Here is a 15,730-nt window from a genome sequence, read left to right on the forward strand (position 1 = left end):
GGGGGACACACAACGATTCACATTTGCCCTCAGGGAAAAGCACCAGGAACGGGCTGCTGTGGCCCAGGGGTTGGGTGGATCAATAGCCCTTCAGCTCTCGGGCGTCGGTTTATTCAGGATCAAGAGCATTACCATCAAGTCCGTTGTAAAATCAGCGCAAACCAGGTGTCTGGTCGACTACCCCAGACGTCGCCCCGGCCCCTCCCTCAATGCCCCCAGCTCCTGGTCACCTAAGGGGAGGGCCAGGCCTGCAGCCTCCTCCACTCCCCCAGCACCCTTCCCAGCCCCTCCCGGCCACCTCTGGGAGGCCTCTATTTCCCAATGGAAGGCATCGGGGCAGCAGCTCCTGGCGGCCCTGGCCTCCGTCGCGCCTCGCCGGGCTACTTGGCCGTCCGGATGAGCGTGTGGTAGACGGGCTTGACGATGAGGTGCAGGTGCAGGGCGTTCTCCACCAGGTATTCCGAGTTGCGCCGCTGCAGGTCTGCGTGCGCCAGGAAGTCGCCCGCCTCCTCGCTGCTCTGGTGGAAGCTGTAGACGTGGCGGACGAGCAGGCGGCCCTGCTGGCGCGCCCCCACCAGCACCGTCTTCTGGAAGCTCACGCCCGCCGCGTCGCCGCCGCTGCTGGCCGGCGTCACCACCAGCCGCGGGCGGCCGTCCTCGGGGCGCGCGGCGGGCAGCGCGGTGCCCGCGGCGTCCGCGTAGACGGGCCGCAGGCTGACGGGCAGCCAGCGCGGCGAGAAGAGCACGTTCCACGTGACCCGGCGGCCCGCGTCGTGGCCGCTCGGGCCCAGCTGCGTTTGGAAGCTGGTGCTGCGGTCGTCGCGGGCCGGGTTGGTGATGACCCACGGCGCGCCCCAGGACGGCGCGAGGTAGTTGCGGGGCAGGAAGGCGCTGCCGTTGACGTCGAAGAACTTGGCGAAGCGCAGCGGCGAGGCGGCGTGGAACTGGTAGGCCTGCAGCAGGAGGTCGGCCACCGCGTCGCCGTGGCGCGCCAGCGCGGCCGAGCGCGCCTGCAGCTGGAAGAGCTGCGCCGGCGGGATCATGGGGTAGCGGATGGCGCGCAGCGCCCGCTCGGCCACGGGCGACGGCGGGCGCGCGCGGCCCAGCCACGCCTCCAGCGCGTGGAACAGCTCCAGCTCGTCCTGCAGCACCAGGTCCGAGCGCGGCAGCAGCTGCGCCAGCAGCTCGGGGCTCACGGCGCCCCACTCGGCGCTCCCCACCACGGCCGACAGGTTCCAGGCCAGGAACTGCAGGCAGCTGTCGCGCAGGGCCTCGTCCCCGGTGCTCACCGCGTAGTGGTACCAGCCCACCGCCGGGCCCGCGCCGCCCGCCAGGTGCGCGCGCATGTAGTCGGCCACGCCGCGCTGCAGGGAGGCCACGCCGTACTTGGTGGCCAGCCTGTGCAGGGGGATGGCCTGCGCCAGCAGCACGGTCAGCTCACCGCAGTACAGGTACCTGCCGGGGAGGAGGAGCGGTGGGGCGGGGCCGCTACTACCCCCTCCCCATCCCTACCTCCCCACCCCCACCCCCACCCCTGCCGCAGGGCGAGCACCGCCAGCTCCCAGTCGTTGGCTCCGGGAGGAGCAGAATGGACCCTGAGGCTTCCTGTCCTTTCCTCCCGAGGACCCTGCCACGCTGTTCCTCCTTGACGGCCTCCTACCATTTATCTTAGAGGGGAGGAATGGCGCATTTTTATGGACCATCTACTAGCTGCGGGCACTTGCTAGGACACTACAGATGTCCTGCCCTTGCTGGGTTTACGTCTGGAGAGCAGGATCTGGCCTGGATCCAGGCTCTACCCACCACGGGCTATGAGAGGGCAACGCTCTTACCCTTCTGTAAGTCCCTATAAAAGAGGGAGTGACCCAGACCCCTCGGGGTAACTGTCAGGGTCCAGGGAGCAGCGTGCTTGCTTCCGAGTGGCTGGACAACTCGGGTTAATTCCCAAGCCCCCCCTCCCTTTTCTTTCCTCGCAGTCTTCTTTCTCCTCCCTGTCTTGCCTCACTCTTGCTGTGTGCCACTCACTCTCCATCTAGTTCTCTGTCCCTTTGCTCTCACTTCCTGCCCTTGGGGTCGCGGCAGTGACTGCCGAATACCTACCCCAACAGCTGTTTCTGCCCCTTACCTTGCATTTTGGTCAGGCACGTTTACCTCCAAGAATAAAAGTTTCTCAGCCTCCCTTGCAGTAGGTGTGGCTATGTGGCTGAATTCTAATCAGTGAGCTATAAAGGGAGGTACTGTATGGGATTTAGAGTAGGTTGCTTAAATGGAACTATTGGGTGAGGGAGAAGCCCTTTTTGCCCTTCTGTTTATTACCCCTTCCTCTGGCCTGGAACTTGGAAGTGAGGGCTGGAATTCTGCAGCCATCTTGTTTAAGCCACCATCATTTGAGGGTTCTCTGTAATTAGCAGCCAAACCCAATGCTCATTAAAATAGAGTTCTTTCTTAGACTACAGGGTACATGGAAGCAGAAGAGGTGGGGGAGAGAGCTGGCTAACTTTTTCAGCTCCCTAGCATGGTGGTTTCAAACACCAAGACCACGTGGAGGTTTCAAAATAAAAAATGATTGCTGGACTCAGACTCTGGCCTGAAGCCGACAATTCAGAATGGGGCCCAGGACCCTGTCATTTTTGAACGCTCTCCTGGCCAGGTTTGGAAACAGCTTCAGGGAAAGGGGGTTAACAGGGCAAGAAACTGACAGTGCCAAGCCCCACAGAGCACACAGGCTGAGGCAGGGGAGTCGCCTGCATCACTGCAGAGGGCAGAAGGGAGGCACGACATGACTGCATCCACATAATGACCTCTGAGGGGCCAGGCCTTCTGTGACCCCACGGGTGGGGGAGCCAGGGTCTTGGGAAAGGATGGGGAACCCCCCCCCTGCAAGGAGCCCTGACCCTCCCCACCTGATGAACTTGTCGAAGACGGCGGCGCAGTCCCTGGGCTCCTGCAGCACCAGCTCGCTCTGATTACGCAGCAGCCCCAGGAACAGCTCGCTGTGCAGGCCCAGCAGCAGGCGGTGGGCATGGAAGACGCGGACCTCGTCGGTGCCCGCCGCCTGCACCCGCAGGACCACGTCGCTGGCATTGCCTTGCCGCAGCAGCTCCTGCAAGCGCTGGAGCAGCATCTGGGAGTGGTTGATAGAGGTACCCACTGCCTCCCCGCCGATGTCGGCCCGCTGGGCTGCAGCAGGAGAGAACACGGCGTGGCCTGAGAAGGCCCCGGGGGCCCCCGGCTGCAAACTGGGGACAGCGGGACCCGCCGAAGATGCGTGCATGGGTGGGAACAGAGGGGTGAGCAGACCCGGGGAGGCTGTGAGTGCACCCACGTGTGCCCGGGAGTGTGTGGGTGCAGGCCCTGTGGGTTTGCTCTGGGCAGGGAGAGGGACAGCCTGCCCAGAACTGGTCTCGATGATGCGAAGGCAAGCATTGGAGGACCTTTTGGTCTCCACCCCTCAGAGAAAAAGCAGCTTTCTTAGCACCTCCTGGATAATTGTCTGCTGAACCCTCGGAGGGTTGTCAGAAGTGGTGATGCTTTAGCACAGGTTTCCTGAGCACCTGCTATGTGCCGGGTGCTCTTCCTGGAATGCAGCCACATCCTGACCCCCCACAGAGACACACGGAGTCCATCAGCCAGGTCGTAGGGACACACAGACACTCCCCAGGTTTAGACTGTGGTGCCTGAGTGAGGAGAGAGGAACGGGGGTGGGGAGCTCCTGTGGCCGCGGGCCGGGCCCTGAGGAGGTGAGGAGGAGCCAGGCAGGGGGAGAGCCTCCTGGCAGGGCACCCAGCAAAGGCCCTTGGAGGGGAGGGCTTGGTGTCCTGGCGCTGAGGGGAGGTTGGGTCCCCCGGGCAGGAGGCCAGCTGCGGGCCTGGAAGGGAAGCTGTGTTCCAGGGCCAGCCCTGCCCTCCTGGGGCCTGGGCGCCTGATCTCTGAGAAGACCCCTTCCTGTGGGAGGCCTGTGGGGGACCCCGAGAAAGTGCAGGGGCGAGCTGGGTAAGTGGGTGCCAGGCTGGCCACGCCAGGGCCTTCTCTCACGCTTCCGCGGACGTCACGAGGGTCAGGTGGGGACAGGGGCCCAGTGACCTGAAACTCCAGGCTGCAGAGAGGACCCTGCTAGCAGCTTTCCCAAGCTGAGAACAGTGCGAGGAGCCCAGCTGGGGCAGACAAAAGGGTGTCCCCACAGCAAGCGACAGCCCTCAACTCACGCTCACACGTGCACACACACGGTCACACAGGCTCATGGCACTTGTGGACTATTGGGGAGCACATCCCTATACTAAGAGGGGAAAGGGAGGGTCAGAGAGAAGGGGGGGCAGGTAGGGGGTGGTCAATTCCCAGCCCCGCCTCCTCGAGCTGCCACTCCGAGGGGACTGAGGGCTGATGGCGTCCCCGCTCAGCCTCTGCCTGGACTCAGCTGCCAGTCCATCCCCTCGGGCCGCCGGCCTCCCTTCCCGCGGCACTGGGACCGCCCGCCTTGGTTCTCCCCTTGGCTGGCTGGTCCCCGCCCCCTCTGGCCCTGGGGCAGCTGGGCTGGAAGGTCTCCTGCCCCTCATCCATGCCCCCACCCCGCCCTGGTCACTGCCCACTCACCCGCACGGGTGGCCAGGCCCACCAAGGTCAGCATGGCCCAGAAGCTGCCCCAGGACCCCGGCTTGGCGTGTCTCATCCTAAGCATCTTGTGCCCGCGCCCCCAAGTCCACTGGCGGGACGGCGAAGCCCAGGCCACTCCCTCGCGTCCGTCCTCCTTATATCGACTCCAACACGAGGGGGACAGCACCCCCCTTGCTTGTTGGCCACCCTCCCCCTACCCAGCCCCTGCCGTGAATTGGTGGAAACTGGCCCCAGCTGTTGCCCGGGCAACCGCTTAAGCCAGAGAGTGGCAGCCCCAGGGGCTATTGTGCTGCTGTAGGCTCCTGGGGGGACAGATCCGGTGACCGCCTCCCCCAGCTCTCCTCTCCCCCTGGGCTAGGCCTTCCTCTCTTTCGTTTTAGGCTCTCCGAAGGGCAGGCAAGTTCGGTCCCCAAGACAACTGGCAGTCACCAGCCCCACGGGTCCCCAGGCGCAGCCCCTGCCCTGGCACGGAGCAGGCTTGGCAGCGTCTTGGTAGAGCACCCCGCCGAGCAGGCTGCAGCGCAGGCCTGGGAGAGGGAAGGGGTGCTCAGGCTCCCCTTGGGTGGCGGGGCTAGCTCTCAGGAGAGGAGGGCAAGGGTCACGTTCTTTGTTGAAGAACGTCCAGACCCTGCCCTGGGGAGGGTGATGAGGCTTTCGGGAGGCCCTATGGGGGCTGTGGCCACTACCCCTGGCCCAGGGTCAAGGTGAGCCAAAGATGTCAAACTAGGCATAGAGCAGATGCAGCACGGCTTGCGGGGGCTGGCGGGAGGGGCTCCTGCCCGAGCAGGCCTGGGCACCTCCCAGGAGGCTGGCCCTCGGCAGGCAGCTGTGCCCTGGCAGCCAGCTCAGGGCTGCGCACAGTCTGCCCATGGGCACCTTCCCCAAGGGCTTCAGGTCTCTAGGCTCAACTCGTTGGGAGGCTTCTTTGGTCCAACTTCCCTCTCATTTTTCCCTTCCCAGAGCTCCAGAGACAAACCTGGCACCCCAGTCAGGGAATAGGGGAAACCGAGGCAGAGAGCTAGGGTCACAGTCTCAGTTGATTTAGTACAGGGATGTGCCCTTCTAAAATAAGGATGATGGGGTGGGGGGCGGGGTGAGGTCTAAGGCCCAGGGAAGTGGGTGGGGGCAGAACTGCGGCTGGAGCCTCACCTCGCTGCCACCAGGCAAGTCTGCGCCAGCTCCTGGTGGGAGGGACTCCTCTGAGCTTGAACCTTGGAGTCGGTGGTTCCCCAGCAGACGGGAAGGCACCTCCCTCGCCCTCTGGGTCCCCAGGGACCAGCCCAATCCTTTGATTCCTGCCCCTGGCTGGCCCAGAGAGACCCAGCAGCTCCATCCCTCACCAGAGCCCGAGAGAGCAGGGCTTGGGCTGGCACCCACCTGCCTGGGCTGGCAGAGCTGGAGCGGCCCGGCCCAGTGCAGCCCTCTCCCGGCTGCCCCGGCTTTCCCGTCTGGCTCCCCTCATCCAGCCCCACCACCCCTTGCCCATTGGCTGCCACCCACCCGTCCTGAAGGGGGCTGCTCCACCTCCTGGGCCGCAGCCTCACTGGCCACCCAGGACTCTGGGGACTTGCTTTTCAGGAGGATTGATGCTGATGGTAAGAGAGCCCACTGCTCAGCCCCAGGAAACGGGCTCTGGGTCGATGTGCTTAGTAACTGCAGCCTCCTTGAGCGTCTACACCGGCCTTTCTTGACGTGTAGCCCGCCTGCATTAGAATCCCCTATACTTTACCTTGGAAGCCAGAATTCCCAGGGATGGGACCTGGGTATCTGCATTTTTAAAGTATCCAGCTGATTGCTATGTGCACTCCAAGCTAAGATCTACCTGCTAGAGTCAGGACGGGATTTCATGTGTGCAGGGAGCGGGGAGGCCCCAGATCACCAAGGAGACCCAGAAGGGTCACCTCCGACCACCTCATCCCTGAGACACCCCCCTCCACTCTTTCCCTCCTCCCTTATCCCTCAACCTCCTCTAGAGATTTGGAAACAGACTTTCCAGATGTTGGCCTTCTCTGTTCTCATTTCCTGAGTCCGAGGTTGCTGGAGTGTCTGTACATGCGTGTGTGTGCATGCGTGTATATGCGTGTGTGTGCATGTGTACATGTGTGTGCATCTTAGGGCAGGTGAGGAGGGGGAAGCCATCCACTCTGCATGTTCTCTGAGATGGGGGATCTGAGACCCTGCATTTGGTCTTGCCCCATGGATCAGGAAGCTCCCTAAGTGCCTTGAGAACAAGTCCGATGAGCTCACTCACAACCAGGAGCAATTCCCAGAGAGGAGCAGTACCTCCCGCCCACCACGAGGGGGTGCTCCCAGCCTAACTGACTGGTCTGAGGTCACACAGTCAGGAGTTGGGTGCTGCTTGTATTAGTCAGCCAAAAGTGTGCTGATACAAAATACCAGAAACTGGTTGGTTTTTATCAAGGGCATTTATTTGGGGTAGGAGCTTACAGATACCAGGCCATAAAGCATGAGTTACTTCCCTCACCAAGGTCTATTTTCACGTGTTGGAGCAAGACAGCTGCTGACGTCTGCGAGGGTTCAGGCTTCCTGGGTTCCTCTGGGCTCAGCTCCTGTTTTCTCCTCAAGGTCAGCTGTCGACTCTCTGGTGAATGGCTCTGTCTCCACCAGGCTCCAGCTCAGGACTTCAGCATCAAACTCCAACATCAAAACTCCAACATTAAGAACCCTCACCTCTGTCCTTTGCCATGCCTTTTATCTGTGAGTCCCCACCCACCAAGGGGTGGGGACCCAATGCCCTAATGACATGGCCCAGTCAAAGCACTAATCATAACTTAATCACGCCCAGGTACAGACCAGATTACAAACACAATCCAATACCTCTTTTTGGAATTCATAACCATATCAAACTGCTACACCGCTATACTGCTCAGCTTTTCTCTCCACAATCCCAGGCTGTGTGTTCTGAGAAGCTATTTCAGCAGTGATAAATGATCCTTGTGGGCAAGGAATCTCTAGTGTAAAGCGACTGAGAACCCTTGCAAGCTTGGTGCAGGGCTAAGATTTTCTGCATCTGCAAAGTGGTGACCCGACGCTGGACTGACCTGCGGCCACCCTGCAGAAGGGTCGGCCCCGAGACCCAGCCCTGACTGGGCAGCCTCTCTTAAGTCTCCCTGAGGAGTTCCTTGGACGGTTCCCAGGTGACTCGGACACTTCGACTGGGGAGCAGGGATCACGAGTGCAGGATCCAGGCCCTGCACACTCAGGGGACACAAGAAGGGAGCTCTCCTTTCTCTGGGTTGGTCTGTCACAGTGGCGCACCCGCTTTCCTGCTTCAGCACCCTGTCCCTGTGCTCCCCCGTCTGAGTTGTCCTCCCCAGAGGAGGGCTGGTGGCTGGACCCAGCTCCTGCCTCCTCATAAAGCCCGGCCCCTCCCTCGTGGAGCCCCTGCAGCCTCTGAGCAGCAGAGTGTGAAGGCTGAAAAGTAACAAGCTCTAGGGACCAGGGATGGAAGGGTGGGTAGGGAGGGGAGCAAGCCTGCATTCCAATTCCAACCACCCACCCTAGCTCCGTGGCCTTAGCCGAGTTGCCTAACATCTCTGGGCCCAGTGTCCTCCTGTGTAAAATGGAGGCAACCAGAGTTAGCGGGGGGGGGGGGGGGCTGCAAGATGGTATCGAGACCCCTCCCTTCCTGGCACTCATTGGCCTTTTCAACTTGACCGGAAGCAGCTCCTTGAAGGCACTGCCTCATCCTCCCCTCTAGCCTTGTGACGCAGGGAGGTGGTGGCTTGGGGCCCCGTCCTGAGTGGGTAGTGCCAGCTTCCGTCCTTCTCCAGGGTGACTGGACAAAGCCAATGGACTCACGGTGGCCTGCAGTGTCAGAACACAACCACCAGGGGGCAGCGAGACTCCAGTTGTGAAAGCCACTGTCTCCCTGGAGTGGGCAGTGAGGTGGGGGGTCCAGATAGCGCCCTCTGCAGATCTAACAGGATCTGACTCAGGGAGCCGGGAAGCCCACTCTGCTCCATTCCGAATGGCAGGTCATGGGAAGTGATTCTTAGCCGAGTCAACCCACAGACTGTCGCGGGGTGCACGGCGGGCTGCCCTGGTCACTCCTCCCCCAGTGGCCAGGAGCGGGCAGGTGCAGATTCCCGCCTCTCCAGAGCGCTCGCCCACCACCGGCTGGTGTTTGTTTGCCAGGGACTGATATTCTTGGAGGGACAGTTCATTTCACCAGGGCCGGGAAAACAACAGCTTGCGGAGCTCCCGCGCCCTGGGGGCCCACTGGGTCCCCCACACAGTGGCAGCCTGGCCGGGCTTCTCGGGCGGCCACCGCTGCCACCTCTGCTGCACCACCTGCCTGGGCAGAGCCGTCCTTTTGGGCCAGCAGCCCCCCAGGGTTGGTCTCCGTGGGACCCACCAGTTGAAACGGACCCAGACGGCCCCCCTCGGGATCTGAGCCCGCGGCAGCCTGGCCTCTCCCGCGCCCCCTGCAGAAGCCTTTCAGGCTATCAGTGGCCCTGGTGTCTGCTCCCGGAGCCCTTCTGCCTTTCCCCCAAAGACCTTGTCCCGAGGGTGTGACCACCCCAGCTGAGTCCAGGCCAGTCCCCAGCCACCCAGAGCCCAGGATTCGGCCTCCCCGCAAGGCACGGACAGACCTGTTCCCCACCCCCTCCCAGTCTTTCTCCTGGACCCCCGGCCTGCCCCCTTCCCTGCCTGTGCCCCCTGGGGTCTGGGCGGCACCCACTCTAGGCTCACTCCCGGAGCCTTGCCCCACCCTCTCCTTCCTCCTCCTCCCGCCCTCTGACTCTGCACGCTGACCGGCTCAGGGCTGCTGCCAGGATCGCGGGTCCAACAGCGTCCTGGAGAGCCAGGTGGGAGGTGGTGGGGAGCGGGCAGCTGGCGAGGGGCTGAGGCAGCCCCCAGAAAAAGCCACGAGGTGACCCGGGAGCCAGGACCCAGGAGAATGGGACAGGAGGGGCGAGAGACAGGTAAGGGATCTAGAACCAGGGGGGGGGGGGTGAGATGGGGGAAATGGGGTTCAGCAAGGGGGTGGGGGCTTCAGCAGAAAATCAAAGGCTGCACAGTAAAACCTAGAGAGCCCTGAAGTGTGGTTTGAGGGGAGCAGGGTTTGAGGGTTCCCACCCCAGGCCCCACAGCCAGCTGTGTGATGGCAGGAAGGCACTTCGGCCCTCGGCTCAGTTTGCTCACCTGCAAACCAAGTCCATCCAGGGCCAGCTCCAGCAGTGCTTCCCTACAGAGAGGGGTGCTGAGGAAATAGGGGAGCCAAGTGATTAAAGTGGAAATGTCTGTATGTTACCACAAGGAGAAGTTAAAAATCAGTCCATCCGTATAAACAAATGAGAAAAGAGGGGAGCCTGGGAATGGCCTCTCCTGAAAGAGTGGCTGTTAAGAAGAACCAAGCAGCTGCTGGGGTTGTGGTGGGTCCGAATCACCCAGGGTGCTTCCTGAACACACAGCTGCCCCCACCCCACGCCAGCCCCTTTGGCTCAGACTGCCCCAAGCGAGGCCCAGGAGCCTGTATCGCGACAAGTGCTCCCGGTGGCTGTCCAGGATGAAGACCTACTGTGAGCCACGCGCTGCGAAATGGTCTCTGTGGCAGCAAGAAAGGCCACCGAGGACCTCTTGCCATCGATGGGGGGAGCCGGGCCAGGGAGGAGTGGGGTGGGGATAGATGGGTCAAGAACTTTCACTGCAGTCGAGATGGCCATTTGGCTGGGTCTCTTCAGAGGGTGTGCGCCGGCAGGGTTGAAGGAAACGATCTCGGGGTCAGGGTGGGGCTATGCCAAGCCAAGGTGGAAAGAAACCAAACATTCTGACCCTGCCTTTTCTGCACCGTCCCCCTTTCCCCCCACAGCTGGCCCGTCATGGGAGACCCTGCTGCCTGCACCCAACGGCAGCGGGCCAAGCCAGGAGTTTTCAGGTCCCTGGCCAGAGATCCCAGAGAGGTCCCCCTGTGTGGCTGGTGTGGCTCCTATCATCTACTACAGTGTCCTGCTGGGCCTGGGGCTGCCTGGTGAGTGGGGACCTGGGGTCCTGGTTCTGGGACTGGGTCAGAAATTGGGTTCTTCTCTCAATAGGTGCCAGTCCTCTGTGTTTACACCTGAGTTCCCAGCTCGCAGATCCTGGGTCATTGTGGACCAAAGCACAGAGGGGAAAGTGAGGAGCTAAGGTTTGGGGTGCTCAGTAGCTAATCCTGAGCTTTTGTCAGAGCAGACACTCCCTCTCCCCCCTCCCCAGTGGCCACTCCCTTAGAATAATTACGATCACCTAGGACCGAGCTTGCCTTGATCCAGATATACCTGTTCCGTCCACTGCCTCCACAAGCCACGTTCCCTCAGAAAGCAAAACTTGGAGCTAGATGGTCCCAGCCTGGAGGATTTTCCCAAATGCAGTAAGTAAAGCCATCCCTGTCATCGCGGAAGCCCCCGCGGCAGAGGCTCTGAACACCTGAAGGATGCAGGGATGCAGGGCACCTGGAAAGGGTCTAGAAGGGAATGCTACAGGGACAGGTGGCTTCTGAAGATGCCCTGCCAAGTGTGCTCAGCTGGGTATAAGGACAAGGACCTGCACCCTGGGTGCTCAGGCACCTGTGGTGCCCAGGGCACAGGTGATCTGTGTAGCCTCCTTAACCAAGTGGGATTTTAGAAGGATCTGGAAAGTGGAAGAGAAGTCAGCACAGCCTCGAAGAGACAGGCAGGTGGGGAGGGGTGGTGGGGCGCCCAGGCACCCCCTCTAATGCCTCTGACCTCTCCCCTCCACAACCCCACCGGCCACCAGTCAACCTCCTGACCACAGTGACCCTGGCCCGCCTTGCCACCAGGACCAGGAAGCCCTCCTACTACTACCTTCTGTCACTGACGGCCTCGGACATCGTCACCCAGGTGGTCATCGTGTTCGTGGGCTTCCTCCTGCAGGGAGCCGTGCTGGCCCGAGAGGTGCCCCAGGCGGCGGTGCGCACGGCCAATGTCCTGGAGTTTGCTGCCAACCACGCCTCTGTGTGGCTCGCCGTCCTGCTCACAGTTGACCGTTACGGTGCCCTGTGCCACCCCCTGCGCCATCGGGCCACCTCGTCCCCAGGCCGGACCCGCCATGCCATTGCCGCTGTCCTCAGCATTGCCCTGCTGACTGGCATCCCCTTCTATTGGTGGTTGGACGTGTGGAGGGACGTGGACCCCCCCAGCACGCTGGACAAGGTCCTCAAGTGGGCTCACTGCCTCATCGTCTATTTCATCCCTTGTGGCATTTTCCTGGTCACCAACTTGGCCATCATCCGCCAGCTACGGCAGAGGGGACGGAGTGGACTGTGGCCCCGGGTGGGCAAGGGCACAGCGATCCTCCTGGGGGTCACCACACTCTTTGCCCTCCTTTGGGCACCCCGGATCTTTGTCATGCTCTACCACCTGTACGTGGCCCCCGTCCACCAGGACTGGAGAGTCCACCTGGCCTTAGACATAGCCAACATGGTGGCCATGCTCAACACAGCTGTCAACTTTGGCCTCTACTGCTTTGTCAGCAAGACTTTCCGGGCCACTGTCCGAGACGTCATGGGTGATGCCTACAGGCCCTGCACCCTGAGGTCTCAGCCAGAGGGCACAGTGGAGGAGCCCATGCTGAAGCCCCTGGGACTCCCCAAAGGGAAAGAATTATAGAGGAGGGGGCCCAGCAGGGAGCTTGGGGTGGCTCAGGGCCACACAGGCTGGGGCTTTTGTGATTGTGCCCTTTGTCGACACCCTAATTTGCCCTCTGGGGGAGGGAGGATGTTCCTTCCTTCAGGGGAGGCTCCCCAGGTATAGAAGAGGACAATTTTTCCAGCTCTTATGCAAGCGTCATTAGTTCTTCCCAGTACCCCGGAAGAGGAAAGGGCTCCGCTAGGCACAGCTAGTAGCGTCAGGTGCTATGGGCATTCCTTTACAAGGGGCATTCACCTGGCACGTTATGAATGTTGGTTGAATGGGTGAATGAATGGAAAGATGAACGGAAGGGTGGATGGATGGATGGACAGATGGGCAGATGGATGGACAGATGGATGGATGGAAGGATGGACTGGTGGAAGGAGGGAAGGGAGGTAGGGAGGAAGGAAGAAAGGAGAAAGAAAAAGAGGAAAAGAAGAAAGAAAAGGGAATTGTTTCCAGCCCACCCGTTTTCCTGGGACGAACTGTCATTCCCTGAATTGATCATCTCTCCAGCTTCCAGTGGCAATGCCAATGAAGAAAGGAAGGAAGAAAGGAGGGAGGAAGGGAGGGAGAGCTTTGCAGGATTCAAGTCATCACCCAGGCTTGGGAAGCCAGATGTGCTAGGCTGACAAGGAGAGGGGAGCTTCTTGGGGGATGTACTGAAAGGGGGTGGCCTTAGAGCAGATCTGATGCACCCCACGCCTGTCTCTATGCAGCCCTGGCTGACACATCCCTTGGATCTCAGAAGTCCAGGCCTGGTTCTGCTTACTCCCTGCCCTGGAGCCAGAACAGGTTCAGGCGCCCAGAATGGGCCCTGGGGCTGGAGTTTCCAGCATTACCAAAGAGGAGAAAGGAAATGGCCTCTCAACAAAGGGCGCCTGGAGAACAGGAAGTCCTTAGCCAGGGTCCTTCCTGGCAGGCAGTACTCTTGCAAGGACCCTGGAGGCCCCAGCTGAGGCCCCCAAGGCCATTCCCTCCCTTTTGAGAAAGGTCTCTTTCTCCACAACGGCGAGGAGGGGGTGGCCGAGCTGATGGGGACTGTGAGGGGCTCTGCTCTGCCCCTCCCCACCCCGAGAGGCCGCTGGGAGAGCAGAGCAGATGGACTCCCATCCGCTCGGCGTTAAGTAAACACATTAGCCAGCAGCGATGGGGCAGTTTTCTGTTTCCCAGGCAGGCCGGGCTGACCTTTTCCTAGCACAGGAGGTCAGGGCCAGGCCCCCTCCTGCACCCAGCCCCTTAATGGGATGGCAAAAGCCCGAGGAGCCAGATGTACACCAGGTATACGGTTGCGGCAAAATAAGTGCTCTGCTGTTCTCTTTTCTTCTCCACTCTGCCCCAGGGCGGTGACATCCAAGCAGGGAGTTTCAGCCCCGCCCAGCGAAGCAAGGACCTGCCCAACCCTTTGTCCACAATTCCAAACTGTGAAATCCAAAAGATTTTTCCCAGGATTGTCAGTCACAATCACACTTAGTGTTAAAGCCTGACCTGAGCCGATGTGCGGCTTTGTGGTTGGTATGTAGGTGCATTATTGTAAACATGAGGCTTTGTAGGTGCATTATTGTAAACATGAGGCTTTGTGGTTGGTATATAGGTGCGTTATTGCAAACATGCGCATCTTTCGCTGCATCACTGGCACTTGTGCTTTGCACACCTCTGGGAATTTCCAGAAACATCCGGGGAAAGTATATTGAGGTCTATTGAGTGGTGGGAGCTAATGATCTGGAATTTTGCCTAGGTGGGGGCTGCAAGCCACCAGGACTCCCACATTGGTGTTAATGTGATCTCATCTGTACCCACAGGGGTGACACCAGTGCGTTCAAGCTACCCTTTATACTGAGTATTGTGACCATTTTACAGACTGGGGAAGCTGAGGCACAGAGAAGTACGCTGGGACTCAAATCCAAGTCTGCTGGTTACACCCAGCACCTCCCAGGCACTAGACTGGAGGAAGGGCAGCCTCAGGACACTTTTCACTGCTTATAGTTTTGTAGTGCCATGCTTATCAGATTTTCATGATACCATGTATTCCTAGTAAAATGCTTTAAGTAACTGTTCCTTTTTAATATTTTTGTAACTTCTAATAAAACACTGAGAACATCACTTTTGTAAGAATGTCTCTGAGATATAAACAAAAGGTATTATTAAAACTGCTACAAAAAAGTAAAATAAAATAAAAAATAAAATAAAATAAAAACTGCTGCCAGGGAGTGGATGTAGCTCAGTGGTTGAGCGCCTGCTTCCCATGTATGAGGTCCTGGGTTCAATCCCCAGTACCTCCTAAAAAACAAAACATTCTATGTGATCTATTAACTTTCATTTTAAAAGTGTTATTAAAAACAAAACAAAACAAAAAAACTGCTATTGTTTCCTTTACGAATTTGTATCATTAAAGACACATCCAGCTTCTAGAGAAAAGAAAGACTGTAGTGTTTTAGATTTACCTTTCTCTCCTTCTCCAACCCATCCACTGGAATATCTTGGTTAACTAAAATCCGTTGTTTTTTTAATTAATTTTTAAAAATTAGAACAGTTGTAGGTTTACAGAAACATCATGCAGGAATGGAAATCCTTTTTAAAATTCTAATTTCTTCTCTACAGTTCCGTTACATACTGTACAACTTGTCAACTGATCTAACTTTCTGTCATCAACTCTTCTGTTAATATTTGAGGGCAGTTATTTGTCAAGGGCCTTCCACTCTTTCCTAAGCCTTTACTAATATTTTTCTAATTGAATTTTGCTGGTTTGTGCATTAATTGGAAATTTGTTTTCTGGTCTCTATATCTATGGTTATGTCAAAGAGAAACATCAGTTTGCATATCCAGCTTTTGATGAAAAGACCATTTCACTTTGCTTTTTTTTCACCTCTGTTCCTTTCTCTTTTCCTTAGTGGTGTAGCAGGATCAAATCGGTCTTTCATCTCTGAATATTACCTCTCCTTTCCTGTTGGATGCTTGCAAGATCTTGGCATCTTGTATTATCAAATCCCGACGAAAACATCTGAGGGAGGTTGTCTATCTTTCAGAAATTTCCCCTATTTGACTGCTATAGGTCTTTCAAATTCCTAAGAGATTATCTTTTCATTCAGAAAAGTTTTCTTTATTTTCTTAACCACAGTCTGCATTTCTGTTGTCCCCAACTCCCCTTTCCCCTCTGCCACCCTTATTTATTCTCAAGCAGGATGTTTTAATGCTATCTGCCAGGTTTTCTGGGTTCTTCTTATTGGGAACACCCAAAATCATTTTCCAATTCTGTGTTGGGTTTCCAAGTTGGTGCAGCTTTTCAGCCTCACCACAGACTCTGTCTTATCGGTGTTTGTTTCTTGTTTCTCTCTCAAACAGATGTCAGTGCACCCAGGTTCCTTTTGGGAGATGTCCTCGTCTTGGAGGTTGGAGCCAGTGCCTCTGCCTGTCTGACTTCCACCTCGCTTGAGTTTTGACCTCGAGGGTCCTCTTCTGCGCTCCCC

The 15,730-nt window shown here is 58.4% G+C and overlaps 2 protein-coding genes and 1 non-coding gene across 3 annotated transcripts; 2 read left to right on the forward strand and 1 right to left on the reverse strand.

Moving 5' to 3' along the window:
• Positions 1-70: 70 nt before the first annotated feature.
• On the reverse strand, positions 71-4,713 carry BTBD17 (BTB domain containing 17). The gene is made up of 3 exons (XM_058284659.1): positions 4,591-4,713; positions 2,904-3,180; positions 71-1,455 (listed from the first exon to the last, which is right to left on the reverse strand). Exons 1-3 carry the CDS (start codon positions 4,673-4,675, stop codon positions 381-383), a joined length of 1,437 nt encoding a protein of 478 aa, XP_058140642.1. The 5' UTR covers positions 4,676-4,713; the 3' UTR covers positions 71-380.
• A 184-nt stretch (positions 4,714-4,897) lies between these two features.
• Positions 4,898-14,366, forward strand: GPR142 (G protein-coupled receptor 142). Its single transcript, XM_071210792.1, has 3 exons — positions 4,898-9,560; positions 10,448-10,606; positions 11,371-14,366. The coding sequence occupies exons 1-3, from the start codon at positions 9,536-9,538 to the stop codon at positions 12,240-12,242; spliced, it is 1,056 nt and encodes a 351-aa protein (XP_071066893.1). The 5' UTR covers positions 4,898-9,535; the 3' UTR covers positions 12,243-14,366.
• Positions 14,367-14,470: 104 nt separating this feature from the next.
• On the forward strand, positions 14,471-14,545 carry TRNAG-CCC (transfer RNA glycine (anticodon CCC)). The gene has a single exon. It is a non-coding gene; the product is annotated as a tRNA-Gly (tRNA).
• The last annotated feature ends 1,185 nt before the right edge of the window (positions 14,546-15,730 follow it).

This window comes from Dasypus novemcinctus, chromosome 21 (assembly GCF_030445035.2).
Source record: "Dasypus novemcinctus isolate mDasNov1 chromosome 21, mDasNov1.1.hap2, whole genome shotgun sequence".
Taxonomy (NCBI): Eukaryota; Metazoa; Chordata; class Mammalia; order Cingulata; family Dasypodidae; genus Dasypus; species Dasypus novemcinctus.

Excerpts from the sequence above, each read along its gene's own strand:
- BTBD17 (XM_058284659.1), bottom strand. The coding sequence starts at position 4,675 with ATGCTTAGGATGAGACACGCCAAGCCGGGGTCCTGGGGCAGCTTCTGG. Across the intron at positions 3,181-4,590 it reads GGGCCTGGCCACCCGTGCGG|CCCAGCGGGCCGACATCGGC; the intron begins GTGAGTGGGCAG and ends CTCCTGCTGCAG. Across the intron at positions 1,456-2,903 it reads GTCTTCGACAAGTTCATCAG|GTACCTGTACTGCGGTGAGC; the intron begins GTGGGGAGGGTC and ends CCTCCCCGGCAG.
- GPR142 (XM_071210792.1), top strand. The coding sequence starts at position 9,536 with ATGGGACAGGAGGGGCGAGAGACAG. Across the intron at positions 9,561-10,447 it reads ACAGGAGGGGCGAGAGACAG|CTGGCCCGTCATGGGAGACC; the intron begins GTAAGGGATCTA and ends TTCCCCCCACAG. Across the intron at positions 10,607-11,370 it reads GCTGGGCCTGGGGCTGCCTG|TCAACCTCCTGACCACAGTG; the intron begins GTGAGTGGGGAC and ends ACCGGCCACCAG.